This window comes from Amblyomma mixtum, chromosome 2, assembly GCF_055824585.1.
Source record: "Amblyomma mixtum isolate Tamu chromosome 2, ASM5582458v1, whole genome shotgun sequence".
Lineage (NCBI taxonomy): Eukaryota > Metazoa > Arthropoda > Arachnida > Ixodida > Ixodidae > Amblyomma > Amblyomma mixtum.
Window position 1 is genome coordinate 256,176,221 of NC_143013.1, and position 21,723 is coordinate 256,197,943.

The window sequence follows — 21,723 nt, forward strand, 5'->3', positions numbered from 1 at the left end:
GCCTGTTCCGCTCCCCGTATGAATGTGAGGTCGGGGCAGGTGTCGGTACTGACGCTGTTTCCGATTCTGGTTGGAGTGTCTGAGTCTGTGAGGAGGGTGCAGTCAGTGTTTTCTGCTGCCGCTGCTAGTGCTTTGCCTTTTGGGTTAGCTGTTTGGTATCCCCAGCTTTTGTCCATGGCATTGAAGTCTCCTAGTATGATTAGCGTGTTGTTTTTTGCTAGGTTGCGTGCGCCATGGAAAAGTTCATGGAATTTTGCTTTCCTCTGTTTTGGAGGACTGTATGCGTTCACAAGGAAGATGCTGCCCCTCTTTCTTTTCTTCTTTGGTATAATTTCTACTATCACGTGTTCTACGTCGGTGTCGGCAATCTTGTCATGGTTTATGGCGATGAGCGCCTTACTGACTAGGGTTGCCGTTCTTCCTTTCTCTTGAGTCTCGTAGCACGTATATCCTGCGAGTGTTGGTGTAGTGCCCGTCTCTTGAAGCGCTATGATGTCAGGCGGTGCTTGTTGTGTATGAATGTGTTGTTGGAGGAGGCCCTGCTTCTTGCGGTAGCCTCTGCAGTTCCATTGCCATATGTCTAGGGTTTCTTTGTTGCCTAAGGTTTTGTTGGCCATATTTAAGCTTCAGTGTTGTTTGTGGCCGAGTTGGCGAGGGCTGCTAGCGCGGGCCGGTGGTAGGCCTTTTCTCTAATGTTATCGGCGAATTTCTGTTTGCGGATGCTGCTCCGGAGTTCTGTGACTTGTAGTTGCACTTGTTGCATCATCTGCTGCATCATCTGCTGCATCATCTGTTGCATCATCTGCTGCATCATTTGCTGAATTTCTGCCTTAAATTGACTGAGATCCTCGTTGCCTGTTTGCGACTGGGCTCGGGTTTGTAATGTTTGTGGCTGCGGAGGGCTGTTCGACTTAAGGTCTCGTACTGCCTTCGTGAGCTCTGCTATTTTGCGCTCTAGCTCTGTCTGCCTAGCGCGTGATAGTTCTAATTCGCGTCTCAGCGCTGTTTTCTCCGCGTCCTCCTGTCTAGGTTGGTCGCGGTTGCTGTTTGTGTTTGTGTTCTGTTTGTTAGTTATCCCTCCCGAGTGCGGAGCAAACCAGGGGTTTTCGGCTCCCCAGCTCACCTTGACGCCGCCGCTCTTTCGGGCTTGCTTCTGCTTGTTCTGCTGCTGCTGCTGCTGCTGCTGGCTCCCTCCCTTGATGGCCGGGGGTGGCAGGGGCGGAAAGGACCGTGACCGGCTCCGTGAACTGCTCCGTGACGTCCGGGATCTCGAGCGGCTCTGGGAGGACTCCCCCTCCGAGCTGAACCACCTCGGTTTCTCGCCACGGTCGTTCCGGCTGCGACGTCTGCTCTCGCGTCCGCCGCCGTTGTTGCCGCTGTTGGCCTTGCCTCGCGGCTCCCTGGCTTTCTTTAATCGGTCTTGACACTCCCTCGATCCGGTAGCGTGGTTGCCCCCGCAGATCAGGCATCTCGGGGTACACTGGTGGTCTTTTGGCGGGTTTTGCATCCCGCACTGTTTGCAAGCCTTGGCGTCCGGTGTGGGGCACACGTCGGAGCGGTGACCTTGTTGGCAGCAAACGTAGCAGATTTGTCTTGTGGGCCGATACGGGTAGCACTTGTACTCGGCTCCGCAGTAGATGACATGTTTCGGTGTTATGGGTCCGTCAAAAGTGATGACAGCTGTCTTGGTCTTGCCTAGTCTTCGAGCACTGTGGATGGTAACACCCTGTGTGCGCGTCCACAAATCGGCTTTCAGTTCCTCCGGTGTCGCTCCGGGGTCAACTCCGTGTATCACGCCACGCCGGGTGTCTTCCGGTGCGGCCACGTAAGCGTTCACGTCGTATGAGCGTCCTTCGATCTTGAGGCTAGTGATGCGTCTCGCGAGCTGGGCGGCCTCTTCGTTCGGCGTGCTCACGATTATAATATTCGATCCTGTACGGAGCCTGGTGATCAGGTCTCGTCCTTCGAACTTGTTGCTGCATGCCGCGGCTACGGCCCGGGCCACTTGGAATTGCTGGAGCGACTTGACTACAAGTCCCTTCGGTCGCAAAATAATCTTAAAATCGTCCCTGGGGAGCGGGGGCAGCCTTCGCCTGAGCTGCCGTTGCGTTCCTTTCCCGTCTTTTTTCAGCGCGCCGGCAGCTGGAACGCCAGCTGTGGGCGTAGACGCCGGGGATACCCCTCCGAGGTCACCTTGTGCGGCCGGGGAAATTGGGGCGTTTGCCGCGGCGTTCCGTCCGTTTTTTCTCTGTCGCTTCTTTTGGCGTTTGGTCAGGGCCAATTCCCAATTTGCCTCGTCTTCTTTTTGGGTGTCTTGCTGCTCCTGCATGGCGGATTCCTCGATTCCCCCGCCTGCCGAATTCTCGGAGTCGGAGATGTCGAGGAACGCGTCGTCCATCTCTTGTGCTTCTAGCAAATTCGGGGCTATTCTGCTCGTTGAGGGCTCAAAATTTTGGTATTCTGCGGTGCGGGAGGCGGTTCCATGCTGCATCGCGGTTGCTCAGCGGGCCTGGCTGCCCGCGAACGACCGTAGTCGTGCTAAGCCTAAGTAGGCTCAGCGGCGAGCGTTTCCCACCAAAAAGTCGCCCGAGCCACGCGGGGCTTCAAAGTCCGGTAATATTGCCAAAAATGGTCCTACCGTCTTGAAACCGGTGTCCGGGTGATCCAGCTTGTGAGTTCTTTCAGATCCAACAAAACGTTGGTGGCCCAGTGGGTCGAGATAGTCCGTGGGGATTGAAATCTGCGGAGCCCATGCGACGCACGTCCGCACTCCTCCGCTACCACAGGTGGTCCTTTACTGTCGAAAAAGACGCTGGACGACAAGGCGCAGTGGAAGCGAGCAAGGATTCCGCGCATAACTGGAACTAAGGTAAACAATTCTTTACTGCGCAAAATTTGGGCTTCTTCCTCGGGTGTGACCACGGGCGAGTTATGCGTGGCTTTTTGAGCCCACGTATATTGTTGACAGCCAAGTCAATGACCGGAAATCGTGGGTGCAAGAAGAGGGAAGGGTTCCCAGAGAGCCGTTAGCATTCCTCCGCGTCTGTTGAATGTGCCATGACTCAAAAACCTGTCTAGGAGGTGATGCATGAGTCAAGCAAGCGTCTTCCGCACGGGTTTGGCCATTGTTTGACCAGAAACCGCGCGCGTGTGTTGCCCGTCGCGAAGGGTGGGCCGTCTCCCAATGTCGCGTTGGAAATCCACAAAACCTTGTCCGAGGCGAATTAATATATGTATTATTGCATCCTACAACACAGCAATGTGTCCCGCTGTTGTTGTGTGCCATTTTATGCTCGGGGAGGACGCGCACATCTGCTTCACGACGGCGCGCGCAACACAGCGGGAGTGTCAGACTGCCCCCGCCTTCCTGACAGGGACGCGCGCGCCACTGGCGGCGGCGCGCGCGTCGCGCTGGAGTTAGATGTGCAGGGTGCCTATACAAGTGCCTCGCGAGGTTGTCACAGCCGTGGGACGCGTTACGAGCGTGAGGAACGGGATGTTCTCCCGCATAAGTGTTAGGAAATTGCTGTTTGTCTTTATGTCAACATTAAAGTCCCCCACTACTAACATCGGTGTGGATCGATGGACGGTTAATGCGAGTTTCAGGAAGTGCACGACGTCTTTCGTGAGTGCGGTAGGGGCGAAGTAGGCAGCTACTACCAGCAAGCCGTTGGGCAACTTTGCGGCGCACAGTTCGCGAACTTCATGTGACGTGCCAAACATTTCGACTGGTATTGCAGAGAGACCTGTGCGCAAGTAGATAGCGACTCCCGCCGCTCTGTTGTGGTCTCTGCGAGCACCACAGCAGTATAGGAAATCTATGATTTCGAGAGGCTCTTCGGGATCCATCCAGGTTTCAGCAAAGCAAAGTACAGAGGAATGGCGCAGAATGTGATCGTGGTGTACGTCCTTGGCATGTGCGGCAAGGGAGCGTACGTTAAGAATGTGGTTGTGAATGATGAATGAAGTGCTGCCAGCGAATGACGCGTCCATTGGCTGTCTGCGTGTGTTACTGATGTGTGGTTAACATGTTAAGCTTCGCCTGTAAGAGTGGAACGCGACAGCGTCTTGCAACGCTGCCAGGGAGTCCACAGAACGCCATCGCCAATTCGGCTGTACGCCTTGCTGGACGGTAAATTTATTTTTTGAGGAAAGGAAATGTATCTCTCTCGCATATCTGGGTGGACACCTGCACCTCGCCGTAAGGGAAAGGGGGAAGATGGGAGTGAAAGAAGACGCCGTATTAGCTAGACGCGCCTTTGTTCATTCCAAACCATTCAGCTGGCATTACGGAGTGGCTAGCGTGCTCGTATCGCACTCCGGAGACCCTGGTTCGATTCCCCAACTCGACCAATTTCGTTCTCGGTTTTAGAGATTTATGCGGTCTAACTAGAAAGGTTAATTAGGCTATTTCATATTTAACAATACTGCAGATTGGGCGAGTTGGTTAACATACATCTTGAAAAATTTCATATTTACATTATTGCATTTCTACCCATCGTGTTCTGTCATTAACCTGTCAATTGTTGGAACTGTCTAGGATGTTCGACACAACGTATATGAAACGAGCAAGGTCTTACTGAGTGGGGAAGTGCGTGGTGGTGGAGGGAACGCGGCTTCGTACTTATCTGTTTTTTTTTTTCAGCAGCGTCTCCTTCCGCGGACGCTGTTGTCGCTGCGGCGCGCGTCTTAATTTCTTTGCTTCTCTTCTGACCTCTTCATTCTCCTCTATATTAATTAGGCTAATTGATTAATTAAGCAATTAACTAAACTCAGTCCAACTTAGTTGCAGCATCACTATACGATCCCTTTGATTGGTTGCATGGTTACTAGCCAAAGTACAATTGGCCCCATTTGAAATTCGCGCACTGTGACGTCACGAGCATTTCGACCAATTGAAAAGCGTGACATTGGGGGCGGAGCTGGTTACGAGGCCGACGCCGACGCCGACGACGACGCGAAACCCAGGAACGGACGCCAAAGAGCTGCGCTCTAAAAAATCGGTGACAACTTCAAAAGGGGCGATCTCCTAACGCGGATGCAGGTGTTCGGAGGGAAGGACAGGAAAATAAAGGGGGGGGGGGGAGGAAAATTCCTTTTCCCGCCACCTCATGGCTTTCTTAGAAAAAAAAGGGGAGTGACGCTCGAGGTGTCGCCTATTAACGCATTTCGGTGACTAGCGCAAGCAACGAGCAGGTAACTTTTTAAGAGAAACTAACAGGGATGGGGTAAGCAGAAATGCCAAACCGAACACCTCAGAAAAAAGAAAAGAAAAAACGCTATTGCACAAGTCTGCAAAGTCCCACTGAGGGAAGGCTTGTGTCAGCACAACAGGGTACAAAATAAGACATCCGCAAGTATCAAGTTTCTAATCAATCCCTACACAAGCGCTCCAACAAGAGGCAAGGTTAAGAACCACTCCAACACCAGAAACGAACTGCAGTAAGACAAATGGAACTGCACGAAATACCTTTTGGACGCGGAAGAGGTGAGCTAAACACGCATAGAGGATGAAGAAACAACTAAATAGAAGTGAAAAAATAAAAAGTAAGAATGACTACAGGTAAGTATACAGACAAATAAGTAAACATGGATAGGAAGCAGCAGAAAAGGGGGAGATGGGAGCTGAGATGGGCGACAAAGTGCGTGACCGTGAAGCTACCTTCGTGGAAGAATGCGGCGAGGTGTCGTCGCTCCTCCTGGCCAGGAGTGCAGGGGGGGCAAAGAATGCCGACTCAACTGCAAAGGAAGTAGTGGGGAAAAAAAAACAGAAAACGGAATTAGTGTTTTTTTCTTTGCATTAGGCGACATTTTTCCCGTCGCTTGTTTAGTTGTTTACCTCCACCTTCGTCGATCGAACTACCATCTCGAGTAAACAAGGCCCTGACGCCAAAAAATGTACAGTACGTCTCGAAGCTACGAGCAGCGCACTCGTGTTGAAAATGAGGCCTGGAAGGTACACAATGGTTAGCCCCACCTGTACCGAGAAGTCAGAGTGGGGGACTAAGGAGACGACAATGCGATCCGTTCTGGAAACACGTGACACTCCTTTCATTGCCTCGGGGAAAGTCACGGCATGTCGCGACATGCTTCCGAACGCACATTTTTTTCTAGACGTTGACTGCGCCTACACCTCGTGCTGCGCGTGCGGTTGTGTCCGAGACGATGTTCTAGTGCCATCGCTAGAGTGGAATATGGATTACGCTTCTGCCGTGATATGCCTAACAAGTGCTGCGTGCCCAATTGCCGGACTAACTACAAATCGTGTCCCAAAAACCACGTTTTCAAGTTTCACCGGGACGAAGAAGAACAGAACACCTGGATTAGGGCAGTACTACGAGAGAACGTTGTATCACCGCACTCCAGGGTAAGATGTTCGAAACTTCTTCAAGGAATAGTTACTTTTGCAAAATACGATAAGCTTAAGCGCATGTATTGTAAAAAAAAGTGTGTTTGAACTAAGCACCTGGTTAGCACTGCAGGTAGCGAATGCAGCCTTTCAAGAAAACTCTCTTTCCAAGTTACAGCTGCTAAACTAAAATTACACTTCCTTCTAGGTTTGCGAGCTTCACTTCACTGAGGCTGACACCGTGCGAGAGGCCCCCGACATCGACGAAGTTACAGGGTGCACCACCACTGCACCACATTCGCATCTGCGCCTTCGCCCAGGCACAATCCCATCAAAGTTTCCGGGATGCCCGTCTTATATTTCTAAGCCAAGCACCTCAAGGGATCGTATTCATTTAAAATATGATCTTAGAACAAATACATGTATCTCCAATAAAAATACACATACGCAGTTGTGAAGCTAATCGAGAGTGTTTAATTCTTCATTATCGCTGTGGTTCATAAAACTAGGTGAAAAAAAAGGAAAAGTTTTAAAATATTGGCAAATTTATTTCAAGTAATGCATGAAGAAAAACATCTACTGAGAAAGACGAGAAAGCGCATTGCGATAGAGGTGCTGACATCAGTGCTTAAACAATCTTTGCACAGATGGTTTGCGGCTAGTGCCTCAAAATAAATTCCGCGTAAAGTGTCTGCTATTCATTCCAGTATTTTAACTAAAGAAAAAAATGTGGACTGATAAATGTAAGCTTATTGCTGCTAGTTGATTCCTTAAGCTCCGCCGTAAGTGGCGGCGACTGTGGGCCTCTTTTCGTGACGTCACGGGAGGAGCACCAAGCTCGCGATGAATCACAGTTCAGAAGGGGTTTCTAGCGGCCTTACTTTGGGCCTAACATAGAATGCCGGAACCCACACACATTCCATTCTAGTGGAGTTTTCGACAAATTCATTGTCAGTAGCGCGTGGTGCCTCGGTCGAAACACGTTTTCTTGATCTGACAGATTTGACTGAAGGCAAGACATTCGTCAGACGGATAGGCATTTGGATCCAGGAACGTGCATTAATTACGGTCTAGTTTTCCGGGAAGTTGGTCGCGGTGATGGTACAAGATTACAGTATCTTCAAAAATTGGACGGCAAGGAGGGTCACAGTCACATGTCTTACAATTTTTGAAGAAACTGTAATCTTGTACCATCACCGTGACCAACTTACCAGGGAGATTGTTGAAGCGTCGAACATCGTGCGTTTTGGACCGGATTGTGTCAGTGAACCTTCCGTTAATTTGTCGAAAAAAGAGCTTGCATATCTGGCACGATAAGCGGATGGCTGTCGAGGGGGTGTGTGTTATCTTCGATCCTGTTCTTTGTTGCCTTTCTGGACATGTGTATATATGCTCCCGATTTTGCAATAAACCGTCTGTTGAAATAGCGCTTGTCTGTGTCTCCTCGCTTGTCCCGTCTTCTCTTGTGCGCTATTTTTTCCCTTAACTTTGTTCCCTTGCTTCCTGGTGCACGTGGTAGCATATTGTCACGTTTTAGTGACGGCAGTCCAGCGGTCAGGAAGACACCAGAAATACTTGCAAACGAAGCTCTTTATTAGGGCTGACTTGCGCCCGCAAAAGATCTGAATCACTCGGTGGCGGCGCAAGCAACAAGCGTGCTCGTCAATCGTCGATCTACCAATGTCCGCCGCTCGCGGCATCGCTCAATTTAAAGCCGGCAAGGAAACTTCCACATAACAAGACAAGATCATCTACAGAAATCTGGAAAAACCTATATGCAGCCTTTCATGGCTGCGATCAATCGAGATTAGTGTGGTCGCTCCTCGCGTCACGAACAAAAGTGATAACAGCCCTTTCCTGCAGCCTTGAGCGTGAACGAACAAACACTACAATGATACGTGGCATTATACAGTAACTCTAGTGCACCCAACAGACCTGCCTTGAGGTGTCGCATCTTCCCTAGTGACTCACCCGAGAGTGGCAGGATAGGCGGAAATAATGACAATAAAAGTAACCGATGTCCAAAAAAGAATATATAGAAACAAAATTCTAAAGAGTAAAGAAATAACTAAGACTGCGAAAGTAACTTGAAACATAAATTAAAAATAAAAAACAAATACAACCTTTTGTGGAGTGCTCCACTCTTGCGGCTCATGACTGAGAAGGAATAGCATGTTTTTCATTCTAAATTATGAATTTAGTTGTGAATTTTCTTCTTTAGGTAGACAGCCGAGTTTCCTAGGGCTTTCATTAAGGAAGCTGTTTTGAATTTGTCGGTGAGATACGACTCTCGTTCTTCTTATTTATTTTATTTAGTAATACGTACTGTAAGCCTTCACAGTTCATACAGGGGTGGGTACAAAATCAGTTGTAGACAATTTATAATACATATCTTAGAGAGAAAAAAAAAAAGAATGACAACGAGCATTGTGCAACTATTTCGGAAAGACCTACATGCTTAAACAAAATTCCGCAAGTGCGCTTTCCCGCATAACAATGTTGCCTCTAACAAGATGGCCGACTTCGCTATAAAGGAACTACATGGGCTTCAGGACAGGCGCTAAAGGTGTGGATAGAATGTAAGAAACGTATTTTGGAAGAATCAAACAAAAAACCAGTCTTTCTTGCTTTGTTTCAGCTGGAATCATATGGTCCGCCATCTTGTTGGGGGCAACATTGTTATGCGGGAAAGCGCACTTGCGGAATTTTGAATATCCCCTATTGCGCTAAAAAAGACACGGGCGAGGAGAGGACGTGGATGGGCGCATGCACACGAAACACAGTCCGTGAATTGGCGCTTTACAGCCCCTAATCATAAATGCATGTGCTCACAACGTTGCAGTTTACTGGTCAAACAATATTTGCACCTTGGCAGCAAATTTATCTGCAGATGTCGAGATTACAGTGCCACGTGGCAGCTGTTTTGAGTTTGTTGGTGAGATAAGACTCCCGTATTTCTTATTTATTTTATTTAGTAATACTGTAAGCCTTCACAGGCTCATACAGGAGTGGGTACAAAATTATAATTGTAGACAATTTACAGTGCATATCTTAGAGAAAACAAAAACAGGATAACAAGGAACACTGAGCATTGTGCAGCTATTTCGGAAACACCTACGAGTACATTCACATGAAACACAGTACGTGAATTGGCGCTTTACAGCCACTAATCATAAATGCATTTGCTGACAATGTTGCAAGTTGCTGGTCAAAAAATATTTGCACCTTGGCAGCTATCGAGGTTACAGTACCACGTGGAAGCTTAATTATTCCATAATTCTATGATGGACGGAAAGAAAAATAATTGAAAGTGTTACAGCGGGTGATAAATTACCTGATTGTCTTGTCATGGTTTGTTCTGGCGGAGTGCTGGTGTGGTTGTTTAAGGTATCGCGTTTGTTGATATTAATGCGGTCATGATAAAGAAGGTAAGGAAACTTTAAAGCAGCAGCTCGCCGGCTCTTCAAAGTTTGGATGTCTGCTCTTTTGCGTAGTGTGGTTGTGTTGACGTGCCGCGAATACTTTGAAAGAAAAAAAAAACCGATGGGCTTTGTTTTGGATGGATAAGGTACGCTTGGTGTTGATTCCAGATGATACTGCCGTAATCAAGGGCTGGTCTTACGAGGGACTTATATATCTTCTCTAGCTGTCATATGATACGAGCAGAAGTTTGATTCAAGAATGGTTATTTTCAGGTTCCTGAATTCGTGACCAGCAGTTTTAACATATCTGGATAAGGGGAGATTGGGAAGAGATTTAGCTTGTGCACGATGACTATTGAACCGTATGCGGAAGCGCGTCCCTGTTTGTCCGATACTTTGAAGGTGACACGTCGAACACTGATCAAGCAGCTGTCACAACTAAAGTTTCCCTCGATTTTGATCGAAAAATTGGAGGCTGTGCTGAAGGCGATGATTGATGCGCGCTCATTCGGGCGCAGACTTGACAACGAGGCTTCTAGCATTCTGCGCAGCACAAATTGCGGACTGCAAAATTACCATTCTGCGCTTAATTTTGGACGAAGTTAAAATGTCGCGAATGTTTCCGTTCCGTCCGTACATGACCCGTGGTGGCTCAGTAAAAGTATATTTGCAGCGTTCCTTTAAGACGAGTACTTTATAGCGTCTTTCTAGAATGTGCGAGACATTTGGAACAGAGGCAGAGTGTTAGAATTAGATTCGTGCGGCTAGGTTTGTCGGTAGCATTGGGGCTCCCGAGATTCCCTTCGCTGTTCAGTCTGTCCGCTCTGTGTATGGCATCATCAATGATTTTTTTCAGCATGTTTTTATTGCAACAGTGCGCCTTTTAGTTCTGTACAGTTAGAGATGAAGCCACCCTTCCTTGAGCAGATGCGCTTGGCGCCGTTTTCCAGTGCCGCATATGACTGCTTTCAAAATGCAAGTAATGCTGAGTGTCCATGGGTTTCCGGTAGAGCTTGGTAATGAGCCGATTTTGCGAAATCGTGACTGTGACGTCCAGGAAATTTACTGTTGAGCGCGAGCAATGGCAGAAAAATTTGATGGACGGGTGAGCACTGCTAAATGCTCTAATAGAATTTAGAAGAGCTATTGCACCGTGTGGCCGAATTAAGAAAATACCGTCAATTAAACGTTTATAGTAAAGTGGTTTGTAATCAGATTCTGCAAGAAAGTCCTCCTCTAAGATAGCCGTGAAAATATTTGCATAATTACAACCTATTCTTGTTCCCATAAATATGCCGCTAATTTGTATGTAATGGGTATCGTCGAATTCGAAATTGTTAAGTGTTGGAGTCAGTGTGAGTAAAGACTTTAGCAACCTTTTTCTGACCTCTATAAACGCTCGTCTGGAATATGGTCCCCAGTCGAAGCGTCAGCAAACCCTCATGTTTAGGCGTGTGTCAGTCTACTTTATAAGTACACCACTTTTGGTTCATAGTGTCTTCCTTCCTCGCAACAGTTTATATATATATATATATATATATATATATATATATATTGTAATGTGGAAACTCGCACAGTTAGCGTGGACGGGCACAGTCCTTGTCCCAGCGGTGCCGCTCAGCAGGCCAGCGTTCGCAAGCGCCAAAAACCCGAACTTCGTCGGCTTCGCCTATCTTCTTCCTCGCCTTCGTCGGCGCTAGCTGCTGGGGCATCGAACTCCAACTCTCTTCCTTACAATACCCCCGGGGTGAAGAGGCGCCATCCTGGCGGCCTAAGGGCACGAGACGATGGCTGGGTCGTAGTAGGGCTTCAGGCGGTCTAAGTGCACAATTTCACGACCGCGGCGGCGATGGTCAGACGAAGGCGTGATGGGCTCGACCAGATAATTAACTGGGGAGACCTGCTGAATAACGCGATAGGGGCCCTGGTATTTGCTCAGCAGTTTTGTAGACTGGCCGGGGCTGGAGGAGGGCACCCACAGCCAAACGAAGGATTCAGGCAGATATGACGGCGGCAGACCGGAAGAAGCGGCGCGGGCGCTTTTCTGACGGTGCTGATCGTGAGAAGTAAAGGAACGGGCGAGTTGACGGCATTCTTCGGCATGCGCAGCGGCTTGAGAGACGGTTGTAAAGTCGGACGAATCGGAGCGGTAAGGGAGTATGGTGTCCATGATGGAGGAAAGCTCGCGTCCGTAGAGAAGAAAATACGGGGAAAAACCAGTAGTGGCTTGCGTTGCAGAGTTGTAAGCGTATGTAACGAAAGGTAGAACGCGGTCCCAGTCGGAGTGATCGGTAGAAACGTACTTGGCCATCATGTCGCCGAGGGTCCTGTTAAAGCGTTCGGTCATGCCGTTCGTCTGTGGATGGTACGAAGACGTCGTGCGATGAACGATATGACACTCGCGAAGAAGGGCTTCCACTACGCCGGACAAGAAGACGCGACCCCGATCGCTGAGCAATTCCTGAGGCGCACCGTGACGAAGAATGATATTCTGTAGTATGAAACCGGCTACGTCAGAGGCCGTCGCAGCTGGCAACGGGGCAGTTTCCGCATAGCGCGTGAGATGATCAATGGCGACGATGATCCAGCGGTTCCCGGCGGCAGTGCTGGGAAGAGGGCCATAAAGGTCGATTCCAACACGGTCGAATGGTCGGGCCGGACACGGTAACGGTTGCAGAGGAGCAGGTGAGTGCGGTGGTGGGTTTTTGCGGCGCTGACATTCCAGACAAGAGCGTATGTACTGGCGGACAAAACGGTACATACCCCGCCAATAATACCGAAGACGCAGGCGGGTAAAAGTTTTCAGCACACCGGCATGAGCACATTGCGGGTCGTCGTGATAACTGGCACAAATGGCGGAGCGGAGATGCCTGGGGATCACGAGCAGCCATTTTCGACCGTCGGGTAGGTAATTCCGACGGTACAGCAGCTGGTCACGCACGACAAAGTGATGAGCTTGACGACGGAGCGCTCGAGAAGGGAGGCGGGCTGATCGGTTGTCTAAGAAATCCAGAAGAGAAGTAATCCAAGGATCCTTGCGCTGCTGAGAAGCCATATCAATAGTGTCAAGAGAAGGTGTGAGGCCGGAAATAGATGGCGGGTCAGGCTCAGAGGTCACAGGGGAGCGCGAGAGAGCGTCGGCGTCGGAGTGTTTACGACCGGAACGATAAATGACCCGAATGTCGTAATCTTGTAAACGCAGAGCGCAACGAGCGAGGCGGCCAGATGGATCTTTGAGTGACGACAGCCAACAAAGGGCATGGTGATCTGTAATGACATCGAACGGGCGCCCATATAAGTAAGGACGAAATTTTGCGATCGCCCAAATAATCGCCAAACATTCTTTTTCTGTGACGGAATAGTTAGTCTCCGCTTTTGTGAGCGCACGGCTGGCGTAGGCAACGACGTACTCATTGAAACCAGGTTTCCGCTGAGCTAGAACGGCACCGAGACCAATGCCGCTGGTGTCTGTGTGCAGTTCTGTAGGCGCGGAAGGGTCGAAATGGCGCAAGATCGGAGGAGAGGTGAGGAGCTGGCGCAGCGTTGCAAAAGCTTCGTCACATGCAGGGGACCAAGCCGACAGGTCGTGGCTACCAGCGAGAAGTTGCGTCAGCGGGGCGATAACGGCATCAAAATTCTTGACGAACCGGCGAAAGTAAGAACAAAGGCCAAGAAAGCTTCTGAGTTCTTTCAGGGATGTGGGCTTCGGGAAATCAGCAACTGCGCGGAGCTTGGCAGGGTCCGGGAGTACACCATCCTTGGAGACGACGTGGCCTAGGATAGTCAGCTGTCGAGCGCCGAAGCGACACTTTTTCAAGTTCAGCTGCAGGCCAGCGTCACTGAGGCAGCGAAGAACACTCTCCAGGCGAAGAAGGTGAGACGGAAAATTCTGGGAGAAGATGACAACATCGTCCAAGTAGCAGAGGCATGTCTGCCATTTAAGCCCACGGAGGATGTTGTCCATCATACGCTCAAAAGTGGCAGGCGCGTTGCACAGACCGAAGGGCATCACATTAAATTCATACAGCCCATCAGGCGTGATGAAAGCTGTTTTCGGGCGATCGACGTCGGCCATCGGCACCTGCCAGTACCGAGAGCGCAGATCCAACGAAGAAAAGTACTCCGCTCCCTGCAGGCAATCCAGCGCGTCATCTATACGAGGCAGTGGGTAGACGTCCTTCCGAGTAATTTTGTTTAGCCGGCGGTAGTCTACGCAGAATCGAATGGAGCCGTCCTTTTTCTTGACGAGCACGACTGGAGAAGCCCACGGACTGTGAGAGGGCTGGATCACGCCGCGGTTCAGCATGTCGGTCACCTGTTCATCAATTATGCGGCGCTCGGCGGAGGAGACGCGATAGGGGCGTTGGCGCAAGGGTCCATGGGTGCCAGTGTCGATATGGTGGCGAACCGCGGTTGCACGACCCAACGGTGCTTGAGGAGAGTCGAAGGATGCGCGGAAGCGCTGCAGCAAAGCGATCAGCTGGGCGCGTTGGTGACGTGGTAGAGCGGCGTCGACAGAATGGGAAAACATATCCGGGGAGGACGGGGCGGCGACGTCGGCGGGAGGGGTGAGGGCGTTGATGTCATGGGTGTCAGGGTCATCAAGGACAGGAGAAGCGTCGTCGAGATCGATGACATCAACCGTGCCGAGCGATTCTCCCCGATGTAAAGTGGTGGGGAAAGGCAACGGGTTCGCGACGTACAGAGCGCCACAACCACCAGAAAGGGTGAGCACGGCATGAGGGAGCAAAACAGACTTGCGGTGCGCACAAAGAGGAGAGGGTGAATAAAGAACAGTATCGTCAGAGAGGGCAGCACAAGTCAGCGGCACAAGAACAGAAGAGAAAGCTGGCAAGTCGACGTCGTCAGCGGCGAGAATAGGCGCGGCGGTAACAGGGGAGGCGTCCACAAGAGCATCACACAGCGGCGACAAATCAATTTGAGCACGTGCACAGTCAATGATGGCGCGATGCGCGGACAGAAAGTCCCACCCGAGGATGATGTCATGAGAGGAGCGGGCGAGAACGAAGAACTCAATGGTGTAGGAGAGACCTTGAATGACGAGGCGGGCAGTGCACGCTGCGAGAGGGCGAATGGGGTCAGCGCTGGCGGTGCGAAGCGAAAGGTCAGAAAGCGGCGTCATCACTTTTTTTAATTTGCGGCACAAGTTGCGACTAATGATGGACACGGCAGCACCAGTGTCAATAAGCGCGTCAACAGGAAGACCTTCAACGATCACTTCAATAACGTTCATAGGAACGGCGATAGGGCTTGAGACGGTCGTTGACGGCGCAGTTCTTGCCTCCGGAACTGCGGCGCCTAGTTTTCCGCTTGAAGTGGTGGGGACCGGCGGCGCATAGGAGAGGGCGAACGGCGTCGAGGAGACGGTGACCGATGGCTTCGGTTGTAGGAGTCGGAGCGAGGCAGAGGTCCACGGGGAGAACAAGCAGCACCTCCACCAAGTGTAATGTGGAAACTCGCACAGTTAGCGTGGACGGGCACAGTCCTTGTCCCAGCGGTGCCGCTCAGCAGGCCAGCGTTCGCAAGCGCCAAAAACCCGAACTTCGTCGGCTTCGCCTATCTTCTTCCTCGCCTTCGTCGGCGCTAGCTGCTGGGGCATCGAACTCCAACTCTCTTCCTTACAATATATATATATATATATATATATATATATATATATAAGGAAAGAGTTGAAGTACACTTCTTAGAGAAACATTTATTTACCGACGGTTTCGGACGGTGGACCGTCCTTCATCAGGGTAAGGATGTTTGTGAACAAAGACGATGCACTTGCTCACGGCACCGCACACAGATGGAGAGGGAAAGACGCTCTCCTTTGAGGAAACAAAACAAAACACGAAAAGCAAGACAGTGGCGGACAAGGGTGTTCCTGCCGATTAAGGGGAAAATGAGGGCTGCAAAGCGAGCAGACAAAAAAGAAAAGAACGAATTCAAGAAAGGGGAAAAGAGGGGGTGGGGGGAAGGGAAGGAGGCAAAAGGTTGTAGCGGAAGTGGAGAGGGGTGAGCTGTCTGCGAGGAAAACCGTTGAGAAGAAATATTGTTAGCGGAGGCTTCCTTCGGCGGGAGCGGGACGTTCGAACACGCGGGAAGAAAACATTATCGCGCCCGTTGCATCACAGTGCCAACCGCCCAACAGAAGTGTAGTTACTGGCTGTTTGAATGTGAGTAACGGCGGCGGCGCGAGCACATCGACGTAGAGTTAACCGGCCAGACGCCGGACGGAAACCTGATCCCGTGGCTGGGCCCCGCGGAGCCCCAGCGCCAGCCCCCGGCCGCTACTCGTCAGCCGCGCGCCCCCTCGCAAAGACACAGCGTCGCCGACGAGGTCCCTTTTCCAAGGACCGAAGTGGGGGGCAGAGCAACGAAAAAACGAGAGAAATAGAGGGCGTACGCAGAGCAGGAAAAATAAAAAGAAAAAAAAAACAAAAAAAAACAAGAAAACAAAAGAAGAAAGAAAAGGAGAAAAGAGGAAAGAAAAGGAGGCATGAGAACTTGCAAAAAAGTAAAAAAAAGGAGGGGGGGAGGGTAGCTTGCTAAGTACCTCCCTCATCTACCTCACCTTTTTGGAAAACACGAAGTAGCCCAAATTCACTTACGGCCCCTTGTTAGCGCCCTGCGCCTTCGTAAGGCAGGAGAGTAGAAAATTGGGCTATCTAGCTGGACGACCGACGAACGGGATTCACAGTGATCCACAACCATATTAGTGTATAGCAACACTCCTAATCCTCGTTCGCAAACCAATGTAATGTACTGAGTATCATTCTTTTCGTTCTATTTGAAATGGCATTTAAAAAAGGGGGGGGGATGGAAGGTCCCCTTGTGGTTTACTGCAGAAGTCGTTTCAGCAGCAATGTTTGGGCATAAGGAAGAAAAGAAAGGTTGGGGTAGGAGACAGGCGGCATGTAGGAGCAAACACTCAAAATGGCATGACCTCAGGCGATTCAGTCGAAGAGGCTGTGAATCTCACTGGGCCTCTGATTTCTGAAGTGCGGAGAGAGCTCCGGGGTTCTCATTTATACCTGCCTGCACCGTATTAAATTTAAAATAAAGTATGACTCCCGTTGTTCCCGCTCACGGGTATTTTTGAAACCGCTCTGTAGCAGAGTGACTTTAATTTTGTCGAAATCATGATTTTCTTGACGGACGTGTTTCGACAGGGGGAGGAGAGGAAGTGATTTGGCATGCGCGCGGTGATTATTGAATCGAATTCGGAAGGGATTCTCGGTCTGGCCAATGTATTGCATTTGACAGTTGCCGCACTCGAGCATGTACAGTACGTTGCTACTGTCACAATTCAAGTTCTCTCGAATGGAGTGTTTGAAATTAGAATGTGTGCTCTGAGCCAACGTCGTTTCCTGCATGTGCTTGCAAACTTGACACCGATTCTTCCCGCAAGGCACGCAACCTACAGGCTCTTGTTTACTGATAGTAGAGTGAACCACATAATTTTGCAAATTTTTTGGTCGTCGGTAGGTGACCCGTGGAGCCGTTGGGAAAATCTTTAAATGTTTTCTTAGAATTTTGTTTACATTCGGAAGGTTGTTCGCAAAGGTTAAGACTAGATTAGAGCGGTGTTCATTGGGAGCTGCTGACGCGGGATCCCCAAACAGTTCGTTACGATTTCTCTCTTCCGCTTTTCTAATTGCATCGTCGACAATAGAGAGCGGATAGCGCTGATGATTCAAAACCTCCCGCATACGATTAGAATTACCCTTAAAATCTTCTGAGCGTGAGCACACTCGTTTGAATCTGATGGCCTGAGAGTATGGAATAGAGGTTTTGCAGTGGCGTGGGTGGCAGCTCTTGTAATGGAGGTACTGTTGTCTATCAGTGGGCTTCCTTTAGACACTGGTGATTAAGATGCCCTGTTCTATTCGAATCAAGACGTCCAAAAAGTTAATTTGATTGGTCGAATAGGTGTACGTAAAAGAGAGGTTTGGATGTATGTTGTTAAATGATGAGATAAACTGGATGAGCTGGTCCTCAGTGCCGGTCCATACCATGAATATATCGTCCAGGAAGCGTCTGTAGAAAGCCGGTTTTGTTGGATATGACCGGAGAAAGTCCGATTCAATGCTGTTCATGAATATGTTGGCATAGTTTGGCGCCATCTTTGTGCCCATAGCGGTGCCACTCGTTTGTAGGTAGAACGAGTTGTTGAATTCGAAGGAGTTGAGTTTGAGAACCAGATTAGTCTGTTCTGCGAGGGTACTTTTGCTGGGAGAATCCAGGCTTTTGTATTTCTCATACGATGTGATCAGAGCCCGGATGCCGTCATCATGCGGTATATTAGTGTACAGGGATACCACGTCCAGGGTTACCAGAAAAGCTCCTTCTGGAGCAGTAAATTGACTTAATTCTTTTAGAAAATGAGTAGTGTCACGAATGTAAGATGTGTGTTTAGGAGGGATATGCCTGATCAGAGAATCAATGTAGCTGGAGATTGGTTCCGTGAGTGTGCCAATGCCGGAAACGATTGGTCGGCCCGGATGATTTTCTTTATGTATTTTTGGGAGCATGTAAAAGCGCCCTGGAGACGCATTTAATGGCGTCAGCGCCTTTCTTACTCGTGGCGGTAATTCACCTTCATCGGTGAGTTGTTTCAAGGTTTTTTCTATAATTTTGCTGTGCTCAGTGGTGGGGTCTGATGAAAGCAAGCGATAGAAATTGGAGTTATTGAGTTGGCGGTATCCCTCCTGGATATACTTTTCTTTATCTAAAATTACTATGCCGCCTCCTTTGTCAGCGGGTTTAATAACAACGTCCGTTCGCTTGCTGAGTGATTCCAAGGCGTCACGCTCTTCCTTGGAAAGATTCGGTGGTCCCGGTTTGTGTGCCTCGAAGGCCTGAATGATGTCTCGTTGAATCGCTTTTAGATACATGTCCAGATGTTTATCCCTACCGGATCTCGGTGTCCACTGTTCCTGAGAGGGAGGGAATGAGTTGCAATTTTGGTTCGGCTTATCAGAAAAGTACTCCTGGAGTCTCAGATTTCGAGAAAAATTGTCGAGATCCTTTAGTAATTTGTATTCGTCATATCGGCCAGTATTTGGACAGAATTTCAGTCCACGTGACAATACCGATTTTTCCTGTTTGCTAAGGGGTGCGTTTGAGAGATTAATAATGTTCTCCTGTACATCCGAACCCTCCAATGTTTGATTAAATGGGGTTGCATGATCGCTTGCAGGCATGCGGGTGTATATAGGTTGTATTTTGTCCTCTCTTTGTTGCGATGCCACGGCGCTCTCTCTTCCTTCTTTAAGCTGGATGTTATCTCGCGAGAATTTCTTGCATTTGTTATTCCAGATTTGCTTAGTCTTGCTCGACTGAAAGAACTCAAGCTCTTGAGTCTCCATATCCGAAAGTACCACGTTTTGACGAGCTCGCCTCTCCTCACGGCTCAGTGATGCCAACATCTCTTTGCAATGGTCTATAGTTATTTTCAGAAGGTTTAGGGATGCGTTAAGCAAAACTTGGCTCCAAGCTAGGCTATTGGTTTTCGAGAGATTGTTCATCGACGGCGTTAAAGACACGGAAAGGCCCTTGGGCACCGTATTTGATTTTAGGTATATTTTAAGGGACTTTATGTGGAGCTCGTGCCTGATCCTTTTGTCTATTATTTTTCTTAATTTTAAAAAATTTCGAGAGTGTGTAGCAGCAGCTGAGGGGGGAGTATATACAGAGTATATACATACATATATATACATATATACATATATACATATATATAGCTGAGGGGGGAGTATATACATATAGGTATATATATATATATGGAGGCCTTTAAAAACCTTTCTCGCTTTTTAGCAGGCCGGGTATTGACATGCACCGGCCAAATAGCGCCATCATGAACATCTCTATATATTACTGCTACTATGCCGCATTATATCCTTCAGATATCTTGCCTGAGCACTAGCCAAAATCAAACATCTTTAACTGGAAACTGCACAACACTATATGATTAGGCTTCACATCCCGGGTCACCGGGGTGTTATTGGTAATGAACTTGCGGAGATTGCAACGGCCTCAGCAGCACATCTCGGACTTTCTCGTTACTCTCAGTTTTCTCGTCATTGTGTCCGGACCGCCTTTCCAGCTTCTGTCCGCAGGACACGGTTTGCGCAGTGACATTCCGTAGCATTGAACTTTACCTCTGGGTCTCTGATGTCACTCGCATTCTATCTTCTTCCCTTCCCCGAAACCCATGGTTCAGTTCATAACAGGCCACGGTCGTTTCCCTTTTGGTTTTCATCGTTTTGGCCTCCGGCCTAACAATAAATGCCCTTGTGGGCGTGGCTCTGATTCCGTATCTCATTATCTTATAAACTGAGCTATAATGTCACACATTGCCTGTAAAATCCATCGCATGCTGTCCACGCATTATGGCACGAACAATCTGCAACACCTTCTTAGTAATTCACGTGCATACGCCCTGATTAAATAAATAGTTTCAATGAAGAGTAGCACAATGCCCGACTGTTACTCATGTATATATTTTTTTTCTCCATCTCGATCTTCTGCTTTAACAACTCTGCGAGGTTATGGCCATGTCCTGGAGGGCCTACAAACCCAGGTGGGAGGGCGTGACGCCTGTTTTTTCGTGTAGCCCGATGCCTCACTGCCTATCTCTTTCCACTCCCCCCCCCCCCCTCGTTCTTTCTTTCCTCCCTGCCTTGCTTGTCCTCACGCTCTCTTCTGCAAGGAGTAGGAGACTCAATTTTTATGCGTAGCGTTTCGCAATCACTCAGTTCAGCCCTTGGGCGCGGCCGGGCAGCCACCAAACCACGTGACGTGACGTCACGTGGTTTGGTGACGTCACCAAACCACGTTAAAAAAGAAAAAAAAAGAAAAGGATAAAAAAGGCGACTGAGCATGGTGGCGGTTGCCACCGCCCCGTTTCAAAAGGGGCGCTCCTATCCATCCATCCATCCATCCATCTATCCATCCATCCATCCACCCATCCACCCACCCACCCACCCACTCACCCACCCATCCATCCACCCACCCACCCACCCACCCACCCACCCACCCACCCATCCATCCATCCATCCATCCATCCATCCATCCATCCATCCATCCATCCATCCATCCATCCATCCATCCATCCATCCATCCATCCATCCATCCATCCATCCATCCATTTATCCGTCCATCCGTCCATCCGTCCGTCCGTCCGTCCATCCGTCCGTCCGTCCGTCCGTCACGGAGGAAAAGCTGCTGAGAAAATCGAGTGCCGCCAAGCAATACCTCGCGCAAAAAGACCGCGCAATATGCAACGCATTCTTTGCTTAACCAAGCTAAGCCTGGGCATCTTTTTTCTATCGTTGGCGCCCGTTTCTCGACCGTGGCAACGTTATCCCAAATGGTCATTGAAAGTCCCCTCGACGTCCTACGGACGTTCAGGATGTCCGCAGGGCGTCCAAGAGAGGTTCAGTGCCCATTGGGATGGCGCCTGCTTCCCACCCCCACTGTACCTCCAAAAAGAGAAAAAAGAGGGATTATACGATGAGAAACAGCGTCATTGTAATGGTGAAGGAAGACAGAAATAGCCTAAAGCTTCTTTTTTGTCTTTGAGATTTGGTTCTAGAAAACTTGTGTAATATTTTTTTATATATTCTCAATCGTAACCTACGGCTGGCCAAGGAAGCAACAGAAATGAAGAAAAGGAAGGGACAAGAGGTCATGATAGAATAAGAAAAAACCGCGTCGGTGCACCTTACATCTTGCCTTCATCATTTTCTGAGCGTTTGCTGTACTTTGGCTTCTTTCTTTTTGTGGTAGTCGACGCATCCGCACCACCAGAGTGGCATCGCAAGCGACATAAACGTCCAGCATGTTCATTCGACGGGTGCCGCACACGTGGGTTAGCCGAGTGACGTTGCGCCATCCACGCTTGAAATCCGATTATAACACTGGTTGCTATGTTCAAGGAAG

General features: G+C 49.3%; 1 protein-coding gene across 1 annotated transcript; it reads right to left on the reverse strand.

Moving 5' to 3' along the window:
• Window positions 1-504: 504 nt before the first annotated feature.
• LOC149363619 (uncharacterized) lies at window positions 505-2,783 on the reverse strand. Its single transcript, XM_089573600.1, has one exon. It carries the CDS (start codon window positions 2,489-2,491, stop codon window positions 620-622), a length of 1,872 nt encoding a protein of 623 aa, XP_089429726.1. The 5' UTR covers window positions 2,492-2,783; the 3' UTR covers window positions 505-619.
• Window positions 2,784-21,723: the final 18,940 nt, after the last annotated feature.